General features: G+C 46.4%; 1 protein-coding gene across 1 annotated transcript in view; it reads left to right on the forward strand.

The window, feature by feature from the left end:
- Positions 1-21,376, forward strand: part of BCAS1 (brain enriched myelin associated protein 1) — a 64,585-nt gene that overhangs the window by 326 nt on the left and 42,883 nt on the right. Inside the window, exons 2-3 of the mRNA XM_054573362.1 lie at positions 2,256-2,334; positions 13,074-13,645. Of these exons, the coding sequence (XP_054429337.1) occupies positions 2,256-2,334; positions 13,074-13,645 (651 nt within the window). The remainder of the gene's footprint in view (positions 1-2,255; positions 2,335-13,073; positions 13,646-21,376) is intronic.

Raw genomic sequence — 21,376 nt, forward strand, 5'->3', positions numbered from 1 at the left:
CCTCCACAGTGATTCCTATGGAGCCAACCTCACACCTGCTGCCAGGTGGGTTTGGCCCAGTGGTTCTCAACTTGGTGACTTTGTCCGTCCCCACTAGGGGACACTCGGCAATGTCTGGAGACATTTCTGGCTGTCGTGGTTCAGGCAGTGGTACTGGCCTAGTGGATAGAGGCCAGGGATGTTGCTAAACATCCTACGATACACAGAATGGCCCCACAACAAAGACTGATCTGGCCCCAAAGGTAAGCGTGCGGAGGATGCGAAACCCAGGCTTAGACCAGCGGCTCACAGCCTGGGCTGCACATTAGAGTCGATGGGAACGGGAGCTGCCCCAGACCAATTACATCAGGACGCGCGTGTGGGAGCGAGGGCAGGCTTGCACGCTGGCAGAGCTGTTCGCCTGTCGCGTGGGCAGCCACGGGCGAGGACTCGTAGTCTAGGAATCCGTCTTTGAGAAGACTGCCTTGGAAGGCTAAGGGGCACCCAAGTGTTTCTCCTTGGGTCTTCTCTGACCAGGTAGGGGGATGCCTAAATTTCCACCAGCCATGTTTCTGGGATGGATTCAGTTTAAGACTTTGGACCCAGTGAACGTGGAATTCCTCTAGGAGGAAGCTAACGTCCTGAACTAATATTGCTCACGTCATAGAGGGAATTCCAGCTCACAGTGGAAGGCTGGATTTGAAGGGATGAGCTGAAAGGGATGAGCTCATGGCAGGTGTCCAACCTGATTGTTACTGGAAGTACCTGGGACGCCTTTCAAACTCCTGACGGACAGCCCCTAAGACCAATGAAAACGCAGCCTCTGGGGGCGGGCCCAGGCCTCAGGAGTTTCTCAGGCACCGCAGCTGATTCCCAGTCCCCGAGCCACTGGCCTCCTGGGCGAGGCAGGAAAGCGGTGTGCGGGGCTCACACGAATGCTGCCGCTCCGGCCACCGCAGGCTATCTAGAGGTCCCCAGACTCTCATTTCCACCTGGGGTTGGAAACCAGTGTTGGTGAAGCCTTCTGCTTTTTAACTATTGGCAATGATTCCAAAATACTTTTAAAAATTCTGTGAGCCAACTAAATCAGCTTTGCAGACCAAGTATGGGCCCAGGAAAGCCAGTTGTAACCTCAGGGCCACATGGTCCTATGGGTTTGACGTTGCGCTTTTGTGTTTCCTTGGTAGAGTTCATGATAAACCCAAGAATACCAGCTTATTTTAAACAATGAAAACCATTAGAAAAATATAAAGAAAGGCAAAGTCTTTCTATCCCCCCAGGAGGTCCCCACCTTTAAAAGGTTGCTATTTGGTCTTTTAGTTTTTATTTTTCTGTGCACTTATTAACATGTATTATACTACCAACAGAATTAGCAAAATAAGATACTATATGCAAAGTACTTCACATAAAATCAATATTCAATTAATGTCAGCTATTACAGGTGTAATTTACAATCAGGAGTATCCAGCCTGTGGCCTGCGGGCCACACACAGCCCGGCTGGCTGTGAATACGGCCCAACACACTATCCGTAAATTTACTTAAATCATTATGAGACCTTTTTGTGATTATGTACCACAATGTATTTAATGTGTGGGCCAGAGACACCAAAAGTTTGGACACCCCTGAAGATGATTTTATGACTTAAATGACATTATATAACATATAGTCTCGTGACTTTTTTCTTTCCACGTGAGTGTATGTGGATGTGTGTCTGTGTGCATGCGCACACACACATATATAAAATCTTTTTTAATATCTGTAATAAATGGCAGAAGAGGAAGGAAATCAGGGCAGCGGCCTACAGTTGGGAAGAGGCCACCCCACGAGCTGCCGGGGGTGGGGCGGAGCAGAAAGCAAGCTGCAGTGAACTTCCTGTGTCTGGCGGGTTGGGTGGCTAGGGGCCTGGCCCGGGCCTGTGGACGTGCGCAGGGAGCGTGGGGTGGGGCGTCCCTCTCGAGGTTCAGACTCAGCGCGCTGAATTGTTGTTCCCCTGACCCGACAGGTGCCCGGTTAACCTGGGCGTTCCATCCGCACGCTGGGGCCCGCCCGCCTGTGCTTGGGGGGCTCCTGAGACGAGGGACAGACAAGGGGGTGTTCTTCGGATCCCAGGAATCCAGTCCCGAGGGCGGGATTGAGTTTCCCTGATAGAACGCTGCGGCGTTTCCGGAAACGGAGCCTCTAAATCAAGTTTAATTTGGGAAGGCACCCCCGTGGCCTTGAGATCTTCGGATTTCCCCAGAAGGCTTGAGTAACACTGGCACGTGTTCCGTTCCAGGAGGCGTCTAGGTGCGGCTGCGCCCACCATGGGATGCCGGTGATGGTGTCGACCTACACTGTTCAGCACTACGACGAAGGTTGGTGTCACTGGGCGCTCCTCTTGGGGATGGGACTGCTGAGCCTGTTCCTGGTGAAATGACAGGGAAGGACCGAAGCCTCGGGCTCACCTTGAAAACACCCGTGTCAGTGTCCTGGGACTGCCCCAACAAAGTGTCACAATCGGGGTGGTTTAAGCCGCAGAAATTGACGGTCTCACAGCGCCAGAGGCCCCAAGTCGGAGATCGAGGTGTGGCAGGGTTGGTGCCTTCTGAGGACGGGGGCGGGAGGATCTGTTCCCTGTCTCTGTTCGCGCTTCGGGTGGCCTCAGGTGTCCCTTGGCTTCTAGAGGGCCTCCTGTGTCCCCTTGCCCACAGCATCTCCCTTCTATACGTCTGTCTCGGAGTCCAAGTTGCCCCTTTTCACAAGGACACAGTTACCCTGGACTGAGGCTCCCCTAATGGACCTCGGCTTTACTTGATCACCTGCTCATGAGGCCGCAGGTACTGGGGCTGGGGCTTCACCTCCTACAGGGAGGCAATTCAGCTCTTAACTACTCTCACCTCTTCTGATACGCGTGGCAGCGGAAGAGGCCGCAGACTCACAGCAGCTAAGACGAAATCAGTGGAGGAAAAGCACTGAGTCAGACAGGCCAGGTTCAATCCCTGCTCTACCACTTACGTGGAAGCGGAGTCCGGCTCCATCTGTGGCTGCCAGGGCTGGGACAGGTGTCCGGGACGCTGGACCAGCAGCTTCCCATCACCCAAGCCTATTAGACCTGCAGATTCAGGGGCCCCAGCCAGACCCCTGAATCAGAAACGCCGGGGGCAGTTCCCAGGAGCCCTCCAGGGATTCGGACACCCCTCGGACCCCTGCCTCTGAGACCCGGCAGGAGGCTCTGTGGGGCTTAGGCACAGCGACCGCCTTCCTGTCTGGAAGAATCCGCGTGGCGCTGGGGGGATCCCTCGGCCAGATAGGAAGATATTTCCATGAAAGCCCGATTTTAGGAGTTTCAGATGACATTTTCCAATTCAAAAACAATCTAAACACCCTGAGGGCCGAACAACAAACTGACCACTCACAGGTCTCACATAGGCCAACCTCTGATGTTGGGTAGTTTTCTTTATCACCTCACATCTCCTAACAAAGGTAGCTTTCTAATCATCGTCACCACCACCGGGCCCTCGCCGCTCAGAGCATTGACCACGGGGACCCCGGAGCCACCTCCAGGTGTGCTGCTGGGTTCGGGGCTCCCTGAGCTTCCCGCCCTCGATGCTCCCGTGTGTCCCCACAGGGAGGGGCCATGTGGGTGGCGGGGCGCCAGTGGCCCATGTCCCCTTTCCAGCTCTACTTTCTCCTCTTAAACCAATAAACTGTCCAAGGGGTTGATTCATGAATTCTTTGTAAAATGAACTCTGAGACGTACGTTGACTCCCAGTGACTTAAAAACTATCCGAGTCCCTGAGTTTGCCGAGCAGGGGGTCGGGCTCTGGAGACGCCCCCGAGGCGGTGCGCCCACTCTGCGATGTGGGCCCGCTGGGCCCCGAGCCCCTCCACGCGGAGCTGCAGGCCCATCACTTACCGAGCCTGGCACGGCCGCGGGGCCGGCCCCAGGCAAAGCGGGAAGTAGGTCAAACGTTCCTCAAATCCCGCTTCTCATTTCTAGACCTCTCCTTTCCTTCGTTCACTCTTTCCATTGTTTGTCTGCTGTTAAGTGGCGTGGGTTGGGGTGGGACGCCGTACGCTCGTAGGCGTAAAGAACAGCAGGGAAAACATTCCCCCTACTCTGACTGCTCCCCTGCCCGTCCCCGAATGTCCTTCCTTAGAGACAGGCACTCTGGACTGTTCCCTGCTTGTGACCAAAGGTATTCCAAGCGTGGGTGTTTTCAAATCCTCTCTTCTCCCTCTAGACGTCATTTTGAAAAAGCACATGGCATAGCTGTGCAGACACTTGGACGTAGTTGTTTCTCTTTTGTATCACTCACTGGCCGTCCCAGAGAGTGCGAACACCTGTCGGGCACTTGGTTGTGTGGACAAATGATCACTGACCGAACCAGGTCCCTGGCGGCCAGAGGTCCGGTGGTTTCCAGTCTTTGGCCACAGTAACACTAGTCCTGCAAACAGAGTGCCTCTGTGTGATGATACTCACAGGGCAACATTCTAGAAGCAGATATTAGAGCTCACAGAGTTTGCAAACTTTTAAATATTGGCGTATATCACTCAATTCCCCTCCCGCTCCCAGCAAAGATACACGTGCGGCTCTCCGTTCCCCTGCCCCACTAAGTCACCAGACCTGGCCCGGTTGACCAGTTTGACAGGTAAGGAGCTGCGTCTCATGATTTTTATTTTGCTGGTGTTTTGCTGGTTATGAGGTCGGCCCTCGTTTCAAACGCTTGAGAGGCGGCCGTGGTTCTCTTTCTCGGAACCGCTTGTTCCTGTCTCCCGCTCACTGTCCCGCCCGCCCGCCCACCCTGCCCCTGCTCATGTTTGTGCAGCTACTTTTTCAGAATTGAGCTGGAATTCATGCACTGAAAAACTCACCCCGGTAAAGTGTACAATCCAGGGCTTGTTAGTGTATTCACAAGGTAGCACAACAATCCCCGTTGTCTCATCCCAGAACATGTTCATCCCCCGAAAAAGAAGCCCCTTAAGCAGTCACTCCCGACCCCCCTCCTCCAGCCCCTGGAAACCTCTAATCTACTTTCCGTCTCAATGGATTTGCCCATTCTGGACATTTCGTGTGAAAACAGAACATATACTACGTGGCCTTTTGTAGCGGGCTCCTTTCACTTGGCATCACGTTTTCGAGGTTCACCCACATTGCAGCAGGTCATAGTGGGATTTCTTTTTTATGGCTAAATAATACTTCATTGCATGGATATGCTGCATTCTGTTTATCCACTCATCAGCTGATGGGCATTTGGGTTGTTCCCATTTGGGGACTATGATGGATAATGCAGCTGGAACACTTACGTACAAGTTTTTACATGGATGTATGTCTTCAATCTCTTGGCTATGTACCTAGGCACGGACATACTGGATCCTAAAGTAAGTCCATGTTTAACACTTTTGGGGAATTGCTAGACTGCTTTCCGAAGTAACAGCACCATATTGCCTTCCCACCAACAACATATGAGTGTTCCCATGTCTCCACGTCGTCACCGACACCAGTTGTCACCTGCCTTTTGGATCGGGGCCTTCCTGGTGGGTATGGAGTGGTACCGTGCTGTGGTTTGATTGTTCTCCCCAGCGACCGATGATGCTGAGCATCCTTTGATGTGCCCGTTGGCCATTGGTGTGTCTACTCTGGGGAGTGTAATGTCTTCTTGATTTGGTTGCTTCCCCATCCCCCTGCCCTGAGCCCCTTGCCTCACACCGTTTTCTGGCCAGCAGTTCTCAGAGCGCCAGAGCTCCAAACTAATAATCATCGCTCTTTAGCAGTGGTCCACGTGGCACATGCATCCGACCTAGCCTCACCCCAGCTCCAAAGCTTACCCTCGGCGTTCTCACGGCTCAGGGCACTCATAGAACGACATATGGCCCTCCCAGTAAAAAGATGTTTAATACTGTGTATCTGATCAGTGTTCTTGCTGCTCTGAGTCCCTGCCACCTTTGGGGGTGAGAGAGAGAGACTCCATCAAATTTTTGCTGGAAATGTGAATCTCTAGAGCCTTTTTTTGAAAAGTAATCTGACAGTATCTGTTTTTTAAAACTGTGTAGCAATTGTACCTGTTTACCTCTATTGTACAGAAATAAAGCACTAATGTAGGATTTTTGAACATCGAAGCTTATCCAGCATGGTTTATCATGGGCATTTTTTTTTTTAAATTTAGAAATGATCAGAATATTTATCGATTAGACAATGGCTTAAATATCTTTTGGTATATCCATATCAAGAAATAATATGAAGTAATTAAAATATAAGGTAGATTTGGATGCAGGGACCAAGAGGGATTACTGTGATTGTCGTATCTCATTCAGGCTGATATAATAAAAATACCGTAAGGCAGGTGGCTTAAACAACAACCATTGATTTCTCACAGCTCTGGAGGCTGGGATGCCCAAGATCAAGGTGCCAGCCTATCTGACGTCTCATAAAGACGCTTCTCCTGATTCACAGTGTCTTTTCACTGTGTCCTCACGTGGTGGAAGGGACCAACTAGCGCTCTGGGGCTCTATTACGAGGCACCGATCCGTTTGATGAGGGCTCCACCCTCATGGCTCAGGCACCAGCTGGGGGCCTCTGTCCTGTAATATTCTCAGTGGGGGCTAAAATGCCACATGTGAATTTTGAGGGAACACAAGCATTCAACCCATAACAACAACATATAAAAGCAATCAAAAGCTGTATCTAACATGATCCAGTTTTTATAAAAAACCAACAAGGATGCAGACAACCTCTGTACGTGTATCCAGAATGCCTGCCAGTGTTTCTATGACCGTGAACTGTTTGATAAGCAACGCTGGGTTGGCAGTATTACTTCTACTGCTGTGAGAGTGAAGGTTAGAGACCGAGAAAGAAAAGGTTGAGAGATTAACCATCTTGGGTAGTAAACACATGTTAAATGTGTATTACCAACATGCAGGGGAAAGAAACAAAATCAAACATCTAATGTGAGTGGCAATATTTGCCTGTGTTGGAGCAAAGGCTGGATTTGCATTTGAATAATCTTTGTTTGTGCCAGATTTCTGTAGCATATGAATGATTAGAAATGTGTGAGTAAGGAGGAGAGTGGAAGCGGAGCATGTCACTGGCACAGTTCTGCCCACAGTGACCAACAATCACCAATGACCTCAGAGGATGCTTTTGCAAGAGCATGGACCAGGCAGCTACCTTTTGCCCACATTACTTTTGCCCAACATTTTCATCACTGAATACTTTGACATGTTCTATCAAGCTCATAGTTAAGGAGTCTTTCCCCATTCCCCCCCAACAAACCCATTCCTTCCTTTTATTTATGTTAGAACTTTTTGGCAAAGAGATCCTATCTTTTTAATATTTAAATGGAAAACATGAAATCTGATCATCCAGTGAAATTTTCAGAACTAAGCTCTTGCCCCACGCCATAAGTATATGTCACATGAGTCCTTATTCCCAGGCCTTTAAAACAACGAACGCATTAGCACAACACAGAAAGCCACCTCGGTTTGAAGTGTCATCTGACTCCCGCAGTGTGATGGCAAAGGGTCATTTCTGCAAAACTTTCTGAGGTCTTCATCGGTTTTTCCCAAAGGCCTACCATCATCCTTTGATATTCAAATATGATTCTCTTTTGAAGATCTTAGCCTGTTGTCATCTACTTTCCCTTCTCCTTGGGTGAACTGTTTGATCCAGGTCCAAAAATAGCTATGGGCGTGATACTGTCACTTCACATGGCAACAAACTCCTGAATCTTCTGCAAGATTTCCCATTTCTCGTTGCAATTAATGTGCATTAGCTTCCACTTTATTTATCCTTCATCCTGACCAATCAGGATATGGACACATAGGACAGCGTTGCCGAGGAAAGATCAAAGTGGAGAATTATTTTCCTGCATGGACATTTCATCTGTGAGTGCGGCGACAATGACAGTGTCTGCTTCCCTCGTCAGCCTTAGGAACTGGGAGGACTGGGGTCACGAACCCTCTGAGGGCGAGAACTGCGTCTCCACCGCCCGTTGTCACAAGGGTTGCCATTCTTGCCACCGGTGCCATCGCGGTCACTGAGGGCTTGCCGTTCAGTTCCCTGGCTTCATCCCATTCTATATGGCGATCACTGCTGGAGGGGCTGGGTGTGCAGCTCAAAGTACATCAGACCAAGTCTCTGCCCACTTGGGGCTTCCATTCTAGTGGAGGCGGAAACAAGTAAACCACAGATTAATGTGACGACATCAGAGACCAAGGGATGCCCTGCAGGCGCGAAGCGCGGATGGGGTGGGTGGTGGGTTCCTTCAGCAAGGGAGCTCAAGGAGGCCGGCCTGGGGCTGAATGCCAGCAACGTCCTTGGGGGAAGATCGGGGAAGCATGACCAGGTAGAAAGAGGGGCGTGTTGACAGGTGAGAGGAAGAGGGAGGGGTGAGCTCTGGTCTATGGTAGACTCTGGACTTTTTGACTGTGTTGAGGCTCTCTTTGGATAGCTTTATGCAGGTAAATGGCACAATTAAATTTTTATTTAAAAAAAAAATCACTTGTTTTCCAGATGTGAGAAAACACAGGGGTTTTTTTTCCCCCCTCCTGTGCATAATAGAATTAGAATAAAAACCCTAATTCTATTAGCCAGTTGTATCTACTTCATTCATCTTTCCTCCCTCCCTCTCTTCTGTTCTTGCTTCTTCTGCAACATGTTAAGAGTTTGAGCTTTGGGATCAGGCAAATATGAGTTCAAATCCTGACTCTACCACTTATGAGCTGGATGACATTAGAAAAGTGACTTGACTTCCCAGAGCCTCCGTTTCCCCACCTGTAAAATGGGAGAAATGACAGCATCTAACCTGTAGATTTGTCATAACAACTAAATCAAATGCTTCTGGTCACACATAGCACTTACCATAACACTTGGCATGTGGGCAGCCCCCATAAATACTAGGCATTGTTTTTACAGCTCTATCAAGTGAGAAGTTTAGCTTTGGCACATGGGAAAAAAAATAATAACAATCCCACCTCAGGAGTTCTCAATATGGCAATACAAACTCTGTGTGCTTTTTAAATAAATAATTAGAACTCTGATGAAGCAGCTTACTTTGACTAAGAATAGTTGGTACTTTAAAATGATAAACATTCTTGAAACTTCTCTGGCCCAGATTCTTATATTTCTGAGGTTAAATTAACTCATATCATTTTCATTTTTAAAAGTCTTTCCAGCGCACTCAAGTTTGTAGGTTAAAGCATCAGAATAATTCCTTGTTTTCTGAGCAATATTTAGGAATGTAAACTAGTAATTCTAGTAGCGACATAAATATTACAAAACAACTGATGTTTACTGAATATCCACCATATACCATCTGTTGTGTTAAGCATCTTATCGGAATATATGTCATTGAATCCTTACAATCACCCTTTGAGAAAGGCACTGTTATTTTCTGGCTCGTTTTATAATTAAATTGAGGCACAAAGATATGGAGTCGCTTGACGAGGTCACATATTTAATGAATGAGTTAAGAGTTAAACTCTTCTGATCCACAATCTAAGTTCTTTAACAATTACACGGAGCTGCCCCTGAAAATAAGTTCTCAGCCTCATGTCTAGATAAAATCACTTTCTTCACAAAGAAAACCACACACACAATACAAAATATCTTTCCTGAACTAAAGAGATCAAAATGTTCAACTCTCCTAACTACTTGGGAGCTGCCATTTGCATTTACTTGATTCCTTTTATCTTCCTTAAACCCTTACACATTTTTTTTTTCGTGGAAAGTAAAGCTCTTTGGTATGTCATCTGTTTGTCTGCTTTATGAGAAACCCTTTTATTGAAACCAGACTCAGGATGGGCTTCTCCCAAGCTTTTTCATAGGAGCTGAAAGCTTGTTTCCGGTCCTCTAGAAAGAACATTTTCTTCTTTCCAGAATAACATAAGGAAGGCGGGTCAACTCTCCCCCTTTGCAAGAGTATAAAACCTGTAATTCCAATGTGTTTTCTGCCTGCTTACTCGCACAGGTTGGATTTGTCTGTGTGTGTGCGTAAAAGTGTATGTTTTAGGATGTGTTTGTTTATCATGTTTAAGGTCTCAAATGACTGTAATCGCTTTTCCCCAAGTGGGTTTTTCCTTCACTTTTATGGAGAAGACAAAGGCTTGGTGGGTGTCTCTCATGCCTCTCCAGGGCCTTGGGGCTCCCTGCCTGCCATTTCACTCTCTTTTCCTCCTTCATCCAAGACTAAGGTGCAGACTTGAGGTGCCTAGTGACAACTTCTCAAGGACAGGAATGATCGCTACTAATTGACACATGAAATAGATGCCCTGAAATCCTCTCCAAGTCACTGAGTGTGTACATAATTTAAACAGGCATACATGAGGCAGGAAAAAAAAATTGTTGGCCCTATAATGGTAAAGTCCATCAGCTTCAGGCAAATCTGGATCCAGGTGTCCAAGTGCTATAATTGAGCATATGCTCCTAGATCCTCTGGCTCTGCTTTTGTCTGGGTTGGTTCTCAGGCAAGCATTCCCAAATGGGATGGCCAAGGCCACCAGCTCCAGGCGTACCCCCTGCTAGTTTGCCACCCCAAGCACAAAGAGCAAAACTCTGTCCTAAGAGGTTCAGCAAAAGTCATAGGGTTTCTTGTTATTAGTCTTGCTTAGGCCATGAGCCCACCTGGGAGGTGAGCATTTTTCAAGGGAAACAGAAACTCCAGGTGAGGGACCTGGGTAGGCGTTCACCCACACGGGGGCGTGGGACAGAGCTTCTGTGTCATGGAACGTCCCATCTAAGGAGTCCTAGGTCTCACAAGTTATCAAAAACACTTTACCCACTCTGATGTCAAGAGCTATGATTTGCATCTGTTGTAATCTCAAAATGCATCAAAGACTTATCTAGATACTGGGATATAATAAATTTATCCTTTATCAGAGGAATATATTGGCACATTTTTAAAAATCTGTGCCTGGGGAGATTTTTTTCCAGAGATGTTTTCTGTGGCTACAACACTCCCATGCACCCTGTTCCTTTGGTTTCTAGCCAGAGAGTAAGGAAGAGAGAAAAAACACAGAAAGAGACCCGTTGATGCTCTCGGCAGTTTGCAAAGCCCTTCCTTGTTTTGAATCTTAGTCTCTTCATTTCTGTCAACTGTTTCCTCTTCCTCTGGCATAGGCCATGCCCACAGTTCATTTGTATTCACTCGGACACTTCGCCCACTGACTTCTGACACATTCAGACGCCCTGACGCGTTCATCTATCACTCCCTCCGGCACTCTCTCCCCCTTCCCGTCCTCTGGGAAATAATATTTACCGTGATTATGAATCCCTGGACTGCAGAATAAAGGCAAAGAAGACCTAGAAGATACAGTCAGGGTTCCTGCAGGGTGGTTTCCTTGGGGCCTGAGTTTACGAGGAAGGCCTGGTGCTCCAGGTCTGTTTCTTCCCTGCTCCTCAGTGTTTAATGGGGAGACTGCCGTTCTGCACCAGAATCCAGCACACGCGTGCTCTCGCGCTCTCTCTCTCTCTCTCTCTGCCCCCCGACCCCCCACCGTCTCTCCATGTTCATTTATTCCCGACTCTAGACACTGGGAGATACTAGAGTTTGACAAAAACAAGTGCTAATGGATGAATGTGCATATACATGTATTTTTCACTGCATCCTAACGAACAATATGGGCAGACCCAAAGAAACCTCAGTTCCTCCCTTTCTCTTTCTCCCTGTCTTCCCACGGACAGATATTATGAAGTAGCTGCAAAGGTATAAAGCCGAATGCAATATTGGCACAGGCATGGGAGAAACCTTGAAAATAATCATGGCATCTGTCCACCCTTAAGGCCTACGACGGGAAAGGCAGTGCGCCAGGCCCTTGGCAAGGGCCTGCTCCTTTCCGCGTCGCAACAGCCCTATGGGAGCAATAGGAGCAAGGGAGCTCCTATTATTCCCATTTTACTTATGAGGAAATTCAGAAAATGTTTAGTGACCCGGCCAAGGTCATACACTTATCAGTAGAAAAACCTTGATCTTTAACTGTGGTTCCAAAATGGGGGGCACATCTATTTTTCCTAAATGTGGCTCTGCTTTATAAAAGGGGCCCAGAGCAGAAGGCAGTGGAATTAGGTGGATGCAGAGGTCAAGACTAAACGGGCGGGGGCCAGAAACGAGGTCCCCTCACGGAAGACACGGTCTCGGACAGCCAAGCGTCCATCTCTGATTCCACGCGGGCCCGGGGTCTAATTGGCCTTCTTGTGTGTCCATCTGCCCTTCTAGCCTTCACAATAGAAACTACCAGAGTCTTTCTTCTTAAAATCTTTCAGAAGTCATAACAGAGTTCTAACTGTAACCGGACTCTGCTGCGTCCCAGCTTCCGGGGCAGTTAACAGGACCAGCCCAGCCTCGCTGGCTGTCCACTTTCTCACTCATGAGTAATGACAATAGCTAGTGTCTGGGACGTTCACTGAACACTGGCTGTACTCCAGGCCCCGCCCTATGTGCCCTAAGAATATTAACTCGTGTAATCTTCCTAACAAAATGCCTCACTTCACCAGACAACTGAAGCTCAGAAAAGCTAAGTAACTTGGATTCAAATAGACGTTCCAACTCAGTGGTTCTCAAATGTGAGTCATTTTTTTCCTCCCTGGGGACATTTGACAATGGTGACATTTTTGGTTGTCACAGTTTGGGGATGCTGCTGGCATCTGGTGGGTTGAGGCCAGGGATGCTGCTAAATACCCTGCAGTGCACAAGGTAGGCCCCCTAGCAGAGAGGGATCCCACCCAAATGCCAGGGGTCCCGAGGCAGAGAAACCTTGTTCCAATGCAGACCCCAAGCTCCTAAGTGCTACTGCCTCTCAGTTGAACTCATGACAATTGGCTTCTGATGGGATTCCTGTAAAGATACAAGATAATTAATATGAATGTCACGCGTACAGCACCTGGCATGTAGTTTCCAGTAATTGGCCTTCCTCCTCAGTAACCTTCTGTTCCCCTCTCCCAAGAAAAGTAGGGTCTGAAGACATCTAAAGAACCACCTTCTGCTCTGCAGGGTGACCGAAGAACAAGAGAGTCCCAGTTTGCATGGTGGCCTTTGTGTAGGAAGCATTTGCAGTCCATTATCCATCCTCGAGTTTCCTCGCATGGCTGAATAACCGCTGTTGATGTTTGTGTTTACAGTCGATTTGGGGATAAGTGTCAAGGAAGACAATGTGGCCACTTCTTCCCCCAAGACAGCGGAGAGCAGAGCTGTCGCGGGTGCCAATGGAAAGAATCTTGGGAAAGACGCCAAAGCTGAGGCCCCAGCTGTTAAATCGCGTTTTTTCTTGACACTCTCTCGGCCTGTACCAGGACGTACCGAAGACCAAGCTGCAGATCCATCCACTGCTCCAGGGAAGCTTGACGTCAGCTCCAGCGAGGCCATGGGGAACAAAGAACCGAGTGACAGAATGGCCCTTCCGCTGGCAGCTGCACAGGGCCCCGACCCAGATAAAACCCCCGGCCAGACCCCCGCCCAACACGCAGGCTTCTCTGCCGCTTGGGGACCAGCGCCTCTGCCACCTGAGTCGGGGGGAGCAGCCCCCGCCAAGCCTAAGGACTCCAGCTTTTTTGACAAATTCTTCAAACTGGACAAGGGACAGGAAAAAGTGCCCGCTGACAACCAACAGGAAGCCAAGCGTGGGGAGCACCAGGACCCAGCCGACCACATTCCTGGATACCCTGGCCAGTCCCACCATGTCCCTGCAGAGAGGGTAAGTGCTGACAAGGGGCAAACCGTGTCATCCTTGATGCAAGCTCAGGGGGCCCTGCTGGGGTAAGACGATGGCACGTAGGTTGCCCTATAGTCACATCGTAGCGTCTGCCGCCGCGTGTTTCGGTGGGCAGAAACATCTGTTTGCAGAACAATCACAGCTGCGGCATCTGTTTCATGTAAAAGACAAGAGGAGGTGAGTTACATACAGATGAATCCGTCCTTCCATTTATCAAAGGGGAAGCTAGACAGGTCGCGTCTATGATCAGTGGAGCGGGGAGGGAAAGGCATTAGCAGAATAAAAATCGCTCCTAAAAAACGGACCCATCCTGCCCAGTCTCAGCAGCTTGTCTTACATACAGTGCGTTTAAAGGTTTCCCTTGAAACACATTTCATTTCTTACTTTTAATAGCCTGGATTGATCTTTAACTATCTTTTGCAGTAAAGGGAGGGTTTAAATAAAGAATTTTTACAGCTCTGGGCAGACTCTTTTATGTACTAATGATTTCCCAACAACCTGGAGTAATACCTTTGAAAAACTGGATTTTTTTTTGGCGGGGGGGGAGATCCAGAATTAGTTTCTTCTTGACACTCTCTCAGCCTGTACAAAGAAAGGCAAGTTCTTTTGATCTTAAAAAGAACATTTGCTTTTACCCATGAAAAGATTTGTTTGTGTTCAGGGCTGAGACAGGAGCTTCTTGAATGAAGAAGGAAATAAAAATTAATACATTTTATTTTAAGGTACTTATTTCCTGAGTTAATGGACTTTTAAATAATAGTCCTTTTCAAACCTTGGGATAAAATCAAGTGCATCTAGTTGAGGTTAGAACCAGGAAAAAAAATTAGTTGGGCTGAGTTTTTTATTATGTGGTCCTGTGTCATGACCAACCATGTATTTGTCTTAATAAGAGCTAACTGCACCGCCAAGTTGCTAATCAACACTGGCTGCCAATTACTGAGACCTTACAACATGCCAGGCTCTGGTCTAAAGACTGTGCATGTGTACTTTTTCCTTAAGGAAAATGATTGTCATGTTACTCTGTAGTTTTAATGCATCTAGGATGGTGTCAATATATTGAATATGTTAGACGCCAGCTGAAAATCCTGAAGTTACAACTGGGAAAAGATCATTAGGCTCCTGTGGTCAGGTTCTCACCATCAGCATTCTTGCTGTTCTCTCATAAACTGTTCTTGTAAAATTTGACTCCAAGAAAGTTGGTATTTCAAATTTCCCTTCGAAATTTTTAAAAATTGCCCTTCAAATGCCCACTTCCCCAAATGTACCAACTCACGAGCCCATTGAATCGCTTTCTGTGTAATTCGAAGTAAGTCTTTCAATGCATCCAAGCATCCAGCCTTTGCTGAGCCCTGACTGCTGCGGCTCAATAGGTTGGAGCATTGCTGACCTATTTCATAAACCAAGAAGTTGCGGGTTTGATTCTGGTCAGAGCACATACCTCGGTTGCAAGTTTGATCCCCCGTTTGGGGCGTGTATAGGAGGCAAACAATTGATGTCTCTCTCTCTCTCTTCCTCTGTCTTTAAAGTCAATAAACACATAAACACATACTGGTGTGGATTGGAAAACGGAAGCATGACACAGCTGGGTCAGGCAGAGGGGAGACCAGGCCGCAGTGGGGGGCAGGACAGAGTGCCCATGTCCTCAGCGAGTGTGTGCAGAGCAGCAGAGAAGAGGTAATAAAAAACCCACGATTATTATGCAAGGTGCCAAGTGTTCTATGGAGGAGGCCACATGCCAGAGAGGCTGCCTGGACCGCAGAGAACTGGCCTCGCTGGTCCAGGGAACACCCCATCACAATGTAAACCTATAGCAGAAAGTTCCTTGCTTGGGGGATATAAACTGGTCTTCAATGTTCATGAATATCTGAGAAACTAGGGACTACTTTCCGCTGAGTGGGGAGACTCTGACTCAGTTCTCATTATTGGTCATGAGCTCCCTGGCCACTCTGAGGCTGAGCCTTAGTGAACAGTCACGTTTTGTGTATAGGCATCTGAAGTCAACCCATTGCCTGACGTAGGAAAAGACTGAGTTATTTGTGGGAAGGCCTATCTTTGGACAGGGGTCTAGTGACTCATCCAAATCCCCCTCTTAGTTAAATAAACGGCTTTAGTGTGTGATAACCACGCCTCGCGCACACGCAACTTCACCATAAAACCCCAACACACTCCATCCATTCCTAGCTTCAGGAAAAGTGCAAAGAAATTTTAGGGTTGTGCTTTATCAACTCAGCTTTTTTTTTTTAATTGAAGACTCTTAGGGAGAGCACCTCCATTTGAGTGAAATGAGTTTCAAAATGAGATTGGGGTCAGAAGACAGGAGTTTCTGCTGCGAGCAGGACTGGTATCTAAAATAGCCAAGCCCATGGGCGAGGTTTTAAAGATAGAGTAATGTCTGAGAAGACCCCAAAACTGTAACTTGTCTTCCTTTCTGAGGGAGTTAGCTCCCTTAGATTCACTAACAAATTTGCATCTGTCTTTGTTACGCTACCAATTTCCACTATTTATTGGTCGTATCGCTGGAATATGAAATACTGAGTGCATAGAAAACATAGACACGTTATGAAACAGCCATTCATTTTTTTTCCCTTCAGTCTATGAACTTGTGCATATGCAAATACACACGTCTGCAAAGATCTCTCTCACACACACCCCACCCCCCAGCCTTCTGATTGCTAAGGTTTCTCATCTGATTTCTGGCTGCATAGTTGTGTATCTGGAGCAAACAACAAAAAAATCAATTGTTCTTAAGTGTAATGAGAGAATCCAGCCCTGAGAAAGTAACAAGAATGAAACTCCTCAATCAATGCCTTCTTGGTGGGAGTAGCCTATTATGCATAAATGGCCATCAGTGTATTGATTCTGAGTCCTTGGAGTAGATTATGCCCAGGGCTCAGCCATGTCAGCTGTCTCCCCCGCTACACACACACACACAAGCCTTGCCCCCAGCCCCTCACTGGGTTGGAATTCCAACCACAAACCCACAGAGCTGTGAATTGGGAAAAAGATGCCACCATTTCATTCTGCAGAGGGCCGGGCGGGGGGAGGGGGGGTGGGCACAGAAATCTTCTGTGTTTTCAGAATGACAGTCTGATTTTTGTGCCATATAAAACTACATTCAGGGCATAGCATAATTAAAACAAGGCCAGAATTCATGAACAAATGAAGCATTTACTACGTAGGCCAAAGAAAAGATAAATTATATGCCTGAAAGTTTTCACTGAGCTGTGATTCACACAGACCAATGTGTTGGCAAGGATAAGATTTTAATTTTTCTCTCCTCTCAACAACTGAAGCAGAGCTATAAGATATGCATTGAAGATTCATCACACACACACACACAAAAATGAAAATTTGACCTTTACTGGTTAAACACACACACACACACACACAAACTCTCTCTAAATTTCTGTGGTCGGCCTGACTTCCAGAAGTGCCCCTGCTTTGGGGGCAGGAGGAAGTACCTCAAGTGTGTTGCCAAGCACTGATTCATGAGATTTAAACAGGAATATTGCCTTCCTTTTCAAAGTTTAATTAAATTCTGCAATTGTTATTTAAACACCAACCTCATGCAAGGCATTTAGAAGATAAATCATCGTCCTAGTCCTTCAAAGATCATACAATTTAGGAAGAGGCATCACTTCTTACAGGAAGATGGTGATAAGTGCATTGATCCGCAAATCCATTCCGACTACAGATACAAAGAAAAATACTCAGTGGTTTTGCTTCCTCCTCTTATTTTCTGTCTTAAACACATTTCTTTCAGGCTTTTGTCCCCCATGGAAAAAAATGCCCTTGTCAAAGTCACCGCCATGTTGCTCCTTCCCCCACCCCTCATCCCAGCTGCCAAGTCAGATATGCCTTCGTACCTACCCTTCTGGACCTGCCAGTCACGTCTGACATGGTGGGGACCCCTTCCTTCTCGAAACAGACTCCTCACTTGGTTCCTAGGTCTTCCCACCCAACCGGCTACTGTTCCTTTATCTTCTTTGCTGGACCTTACCCTCTAAACCAGGGGTGTCTAGCCTTTGGCCTATGGGCTGCATGTGGCCCAGGATGGCTGTGAATGCGGCCCAATACAAAATCGTAAATTTACTTAAAACATTATGAGACTTTTTTTTGTGATGACATGTCACAATGAATTTAATGTGTGGCCCAAGATGATTCGTCTTCCCATGTGGCCCAGAGACGCCAAAACTTCGGTCACCCCTGCTTGGCTTTCCCCAGGGTTCAGCTCTTAGCTGTCCTCTCTAACAACCCTTACTTCCTTGCTTGGAAATCTTCCCCAGGCCCAAGAGTTTAAATATAAGTATCTGCTGACAACTCCTTAATTTATCTCCAGCCTAGACATACCCCTGAAGCCCAAACTTAAATATCCAGCTGCCTCTTCCATGTGTCTACCTGAATCTCTTCATCTCCATTTGAAGGCTCACTGAGCATTTCAAGCTCCATGTGTCCAAAGCCACAACCACCACAACCAAGTGCCTCTGCATTTAATGCATAGCCTTCCTCATGTCACTGAAAGGCAACTCCATCCTGCTACTGCTTTGTAGTCTTGGAATTAAAGAGTCAAGACCTTTGATAGAGTAGTCAATGAAAACAGAAGCAATGCAGTCAAGAGCCTAGGTTTCCACTCTGCCTCTGTCACCTACTGGCTGTGTGACTGTGGACAAGTTACTTAACCTCTCTGAGCCTCTACTTCCTCATCTGTAAAATGGGGATAATAAGAGGATCGAGCACATTCTCACATAGTCGCACTTGTGAAAAATAAATAAGTCAATTACTTCACATGAAGATACCACATTTTGAGAAAAAGAAAATTTAGCTCTCATTAGCATATTGGTTTTTCTCCCCATCCGTTACTCTACATTTTACCCTTTTTATTCTTCCTTTCCATCGTTCTCAACCAAAAGTTGTAGAGGCGGCATAACTGAACCTAATTTGAAAGCTATTGTACATAACCAAAGACGTAAATCCTAATTTGGGTTTTAAATAGGGCAGGAGTTGTAAAATTACTTTAGAAAAAAGAGAATTTAAGTGCCCATACCCATAAGACCTGGTTTCTTAGTCTTACATTTTAGGGTCTCTCTACCCTTCCCTCTATTCTTCCAAGTGTATTTTCTACTACTCCCTTCAATTTCTACGTCTGTATGGCCAGCATATGGCCTTGGCCAACGCCTGTTGCTCCTTAGTATTTTCTCTGCCTGTATTTCTTTCTCTCTGTGTTTATCAAACATTTACTTCATCTGCATGTGCCAAGTTCCTGAAGCTGACCAGATGTCCCTGCTCCTGGGTGGTTTCTGATGACTTGAGTCCCTCTAGTATTTTTTGTATGCTATGTCTTAAGTCAAATTCTATGATAAAATCACTTGGAAGGAATCATCTCATAGGAACGTCAAAACTTACCAGGGGATTTCTGTATGTTTAGCATTTTGGAGACAAAGAAATAACAGCCTCTGAGAAACCACCTCACTCATTCTGAGTTTCACAGCTAAAACAGAATTGTCCAACTCCATTCTTACCATGCGCAGCATGATGTTTTTGCCAATTATTTGAATGACATGCGATAAGGTTGCAGGTATGCACAATAGAACACTCTTAATTTGAGGATGTGCTATTCAAAAATGTTAGTAAGTGGAAATTAGCAAGTTAATCTCAAATTAAAGATAATTTAGATAAGGATTATCTAATTCCAACACTGGAGGGCCAAGTGAATTATAAGCTGTGTTTTTTATTTTGTTTCATTTATCTTAGGGCCACTTAACCATGCCATTTCAACAGGTAAACAGAATTATCCACCCAAGAAACTTGTCAGTATGAAGGGGAAATGCATCTTGAAAATTATGCAAGTTATAGAGTAAGCAAAGTTTTCAGCCAGAAGATTATAACCTTTATGAATTATGTGATTTTTAGCACTAAGAAACATTTGATATGAAATGTTTACAGCAAGGTAGATATATTTATTGCCATCTAAGAGATGAGGACATTGGGGCTCAGAGAAGTTAAGTTACTCTCCCAAGGCCACCCAGGTAAATCCAGTGGCAGAACCAGAATCAAACTCAGTCACCAAACCCTGTCACACTCAGTCATTTCAAATGCTTGTGTCCAACCACCAAAAAAAGAAAAAAAAATTGCCACCTGCCCCAGGGGCTGCTGTAACGGTGCAGGGTGATACAGACAGTCAGCAGTGACACTAAATAAAACAGCACAGCTCCTACATTGTCAGAAACTTAGAAAGGAAGCATTACAGATCAATGGCCTTCCAGCATGCTGGTGTTTGAGTAGTATATCATTGATGGTGCTTTTGTCTACAAGTGAAAAAAAAACACCCCCGATCAATAGTGGCTTAGTTCCTGGGGAGAACGTGCTATTTCTTGTACATAGTAAGAATTCCAGAGGCAGGGTGTGGAGCTTGGTTCGGTGTCTTGGCAGCTCAGATGCCCAGTCTTTCTTCTCCAGTGTCCCCCATGGACTGGCTCGGTTCATGGGACCGGTCCTGGGGGTGTTCAGATGGCCGCCATAGTTGCAAGTGCTGTACGTGGTCACAATGTCCTAGCAAATGAAAGGGGTTTCCTGAGATTTACCCAGGGGCGATGCTGAGTCACAAGACTATGTGTATTTAGGTGGAAGGGAGGCTTGGAAAGTCTCTTCAGCAAGAAGCAGGCTTGGCCAGCAAAGATGACAGGCCACCAATAGAAATTGGATACCTTTTTTTCTACCTGACTTTTTATCAGGAAATCATTAAGTGGACAAAACTAGTAAAGGCTGCTATAGTAGCATTTATTTAAATACACTTTTGCGCTTACTTTTTAACTGGACTATGACCCACAGTAAGAAATAGATTTTATATCTGGACTATATATACATGTACATACGTGAAACAAAGAATTCACAAAATAATGCTATCTTTACAACATATAACACAGCCTGGTATTTTCTATTCTTTTCTATTCTATCTTGTTCCATGTTAGTTTTGACCCATTGAATTATTATTCAATCCACTGAGTCACAATCTGAAGTTTGAAAAACTCCATTCTACCATACTCACTTTTTTCATCTATGGAGACAGTGATCTTGGGGGGCCCAACTCCCTCTTATGCAGCTGGGCTCCCCCCCCCCGCCTTGCACACGCGGGCGCAAGGCAACACTTCTTAGATGAGCCTGAGGAAGGGAAGGATGATATGTATCCCGGCCTGACTTTTCCACGGGTGTTAGAATATATTATTGCGATCTCACTGCCAGCTCTGCCTAACACAAATTTAAATAGAAAATGATTTCAAAATATATGTCTGATCCAGATGCTTCTACTTAGACAAACTACGTAAAATCATATATCTGTACCATGTATTTGGTATTTCTAATTCAGACTTTAACCTGTTATGGCGTTAACCAAGATTGAAATATCAAGTGAAGTATGTTCTGCAACGAGTTCACAAAATAAATTTTGAGTTAACTGCCCCTGGTGTTATCCAGTCTGATTCACTACTTCCAAGATTATAGTAACAGCCCAAATTTGTTGAGTGGTGACTAACCGCTCAATACAGCCTGAAAGCCCACATGCTTAGCCACTGTGCCTACAAATTCAAAAAGAGGGAGCACTTTGAACCTTTGAGACATATAATATATGTTTAAAATTTCGGAAGCTGGTACATCCCACGCTGATGTTCTGTGAGACATCAGCCCACTGAGATCGACCTAGGAATAGGGCTCTACCAT

Source organism: Pteronotus mesoamericanus, unplaced genomic scaffold (genome assembly GCF_021234165.1).
Source record: "Pteronotus mesoamericanus isolate MK-2021 breed Mesoamerican mustached bat unplaced genomic scaffold, CSHL_Meso_final contig_25, whole genome shotgun sequence".
Classification (NCBI taxonomy): Eukaryota; Metazoa; Chordata; class Mammalia; order Chiroptera; family Mormoopidae; genus Pteronotus; species Pteronotus mesoamericanus.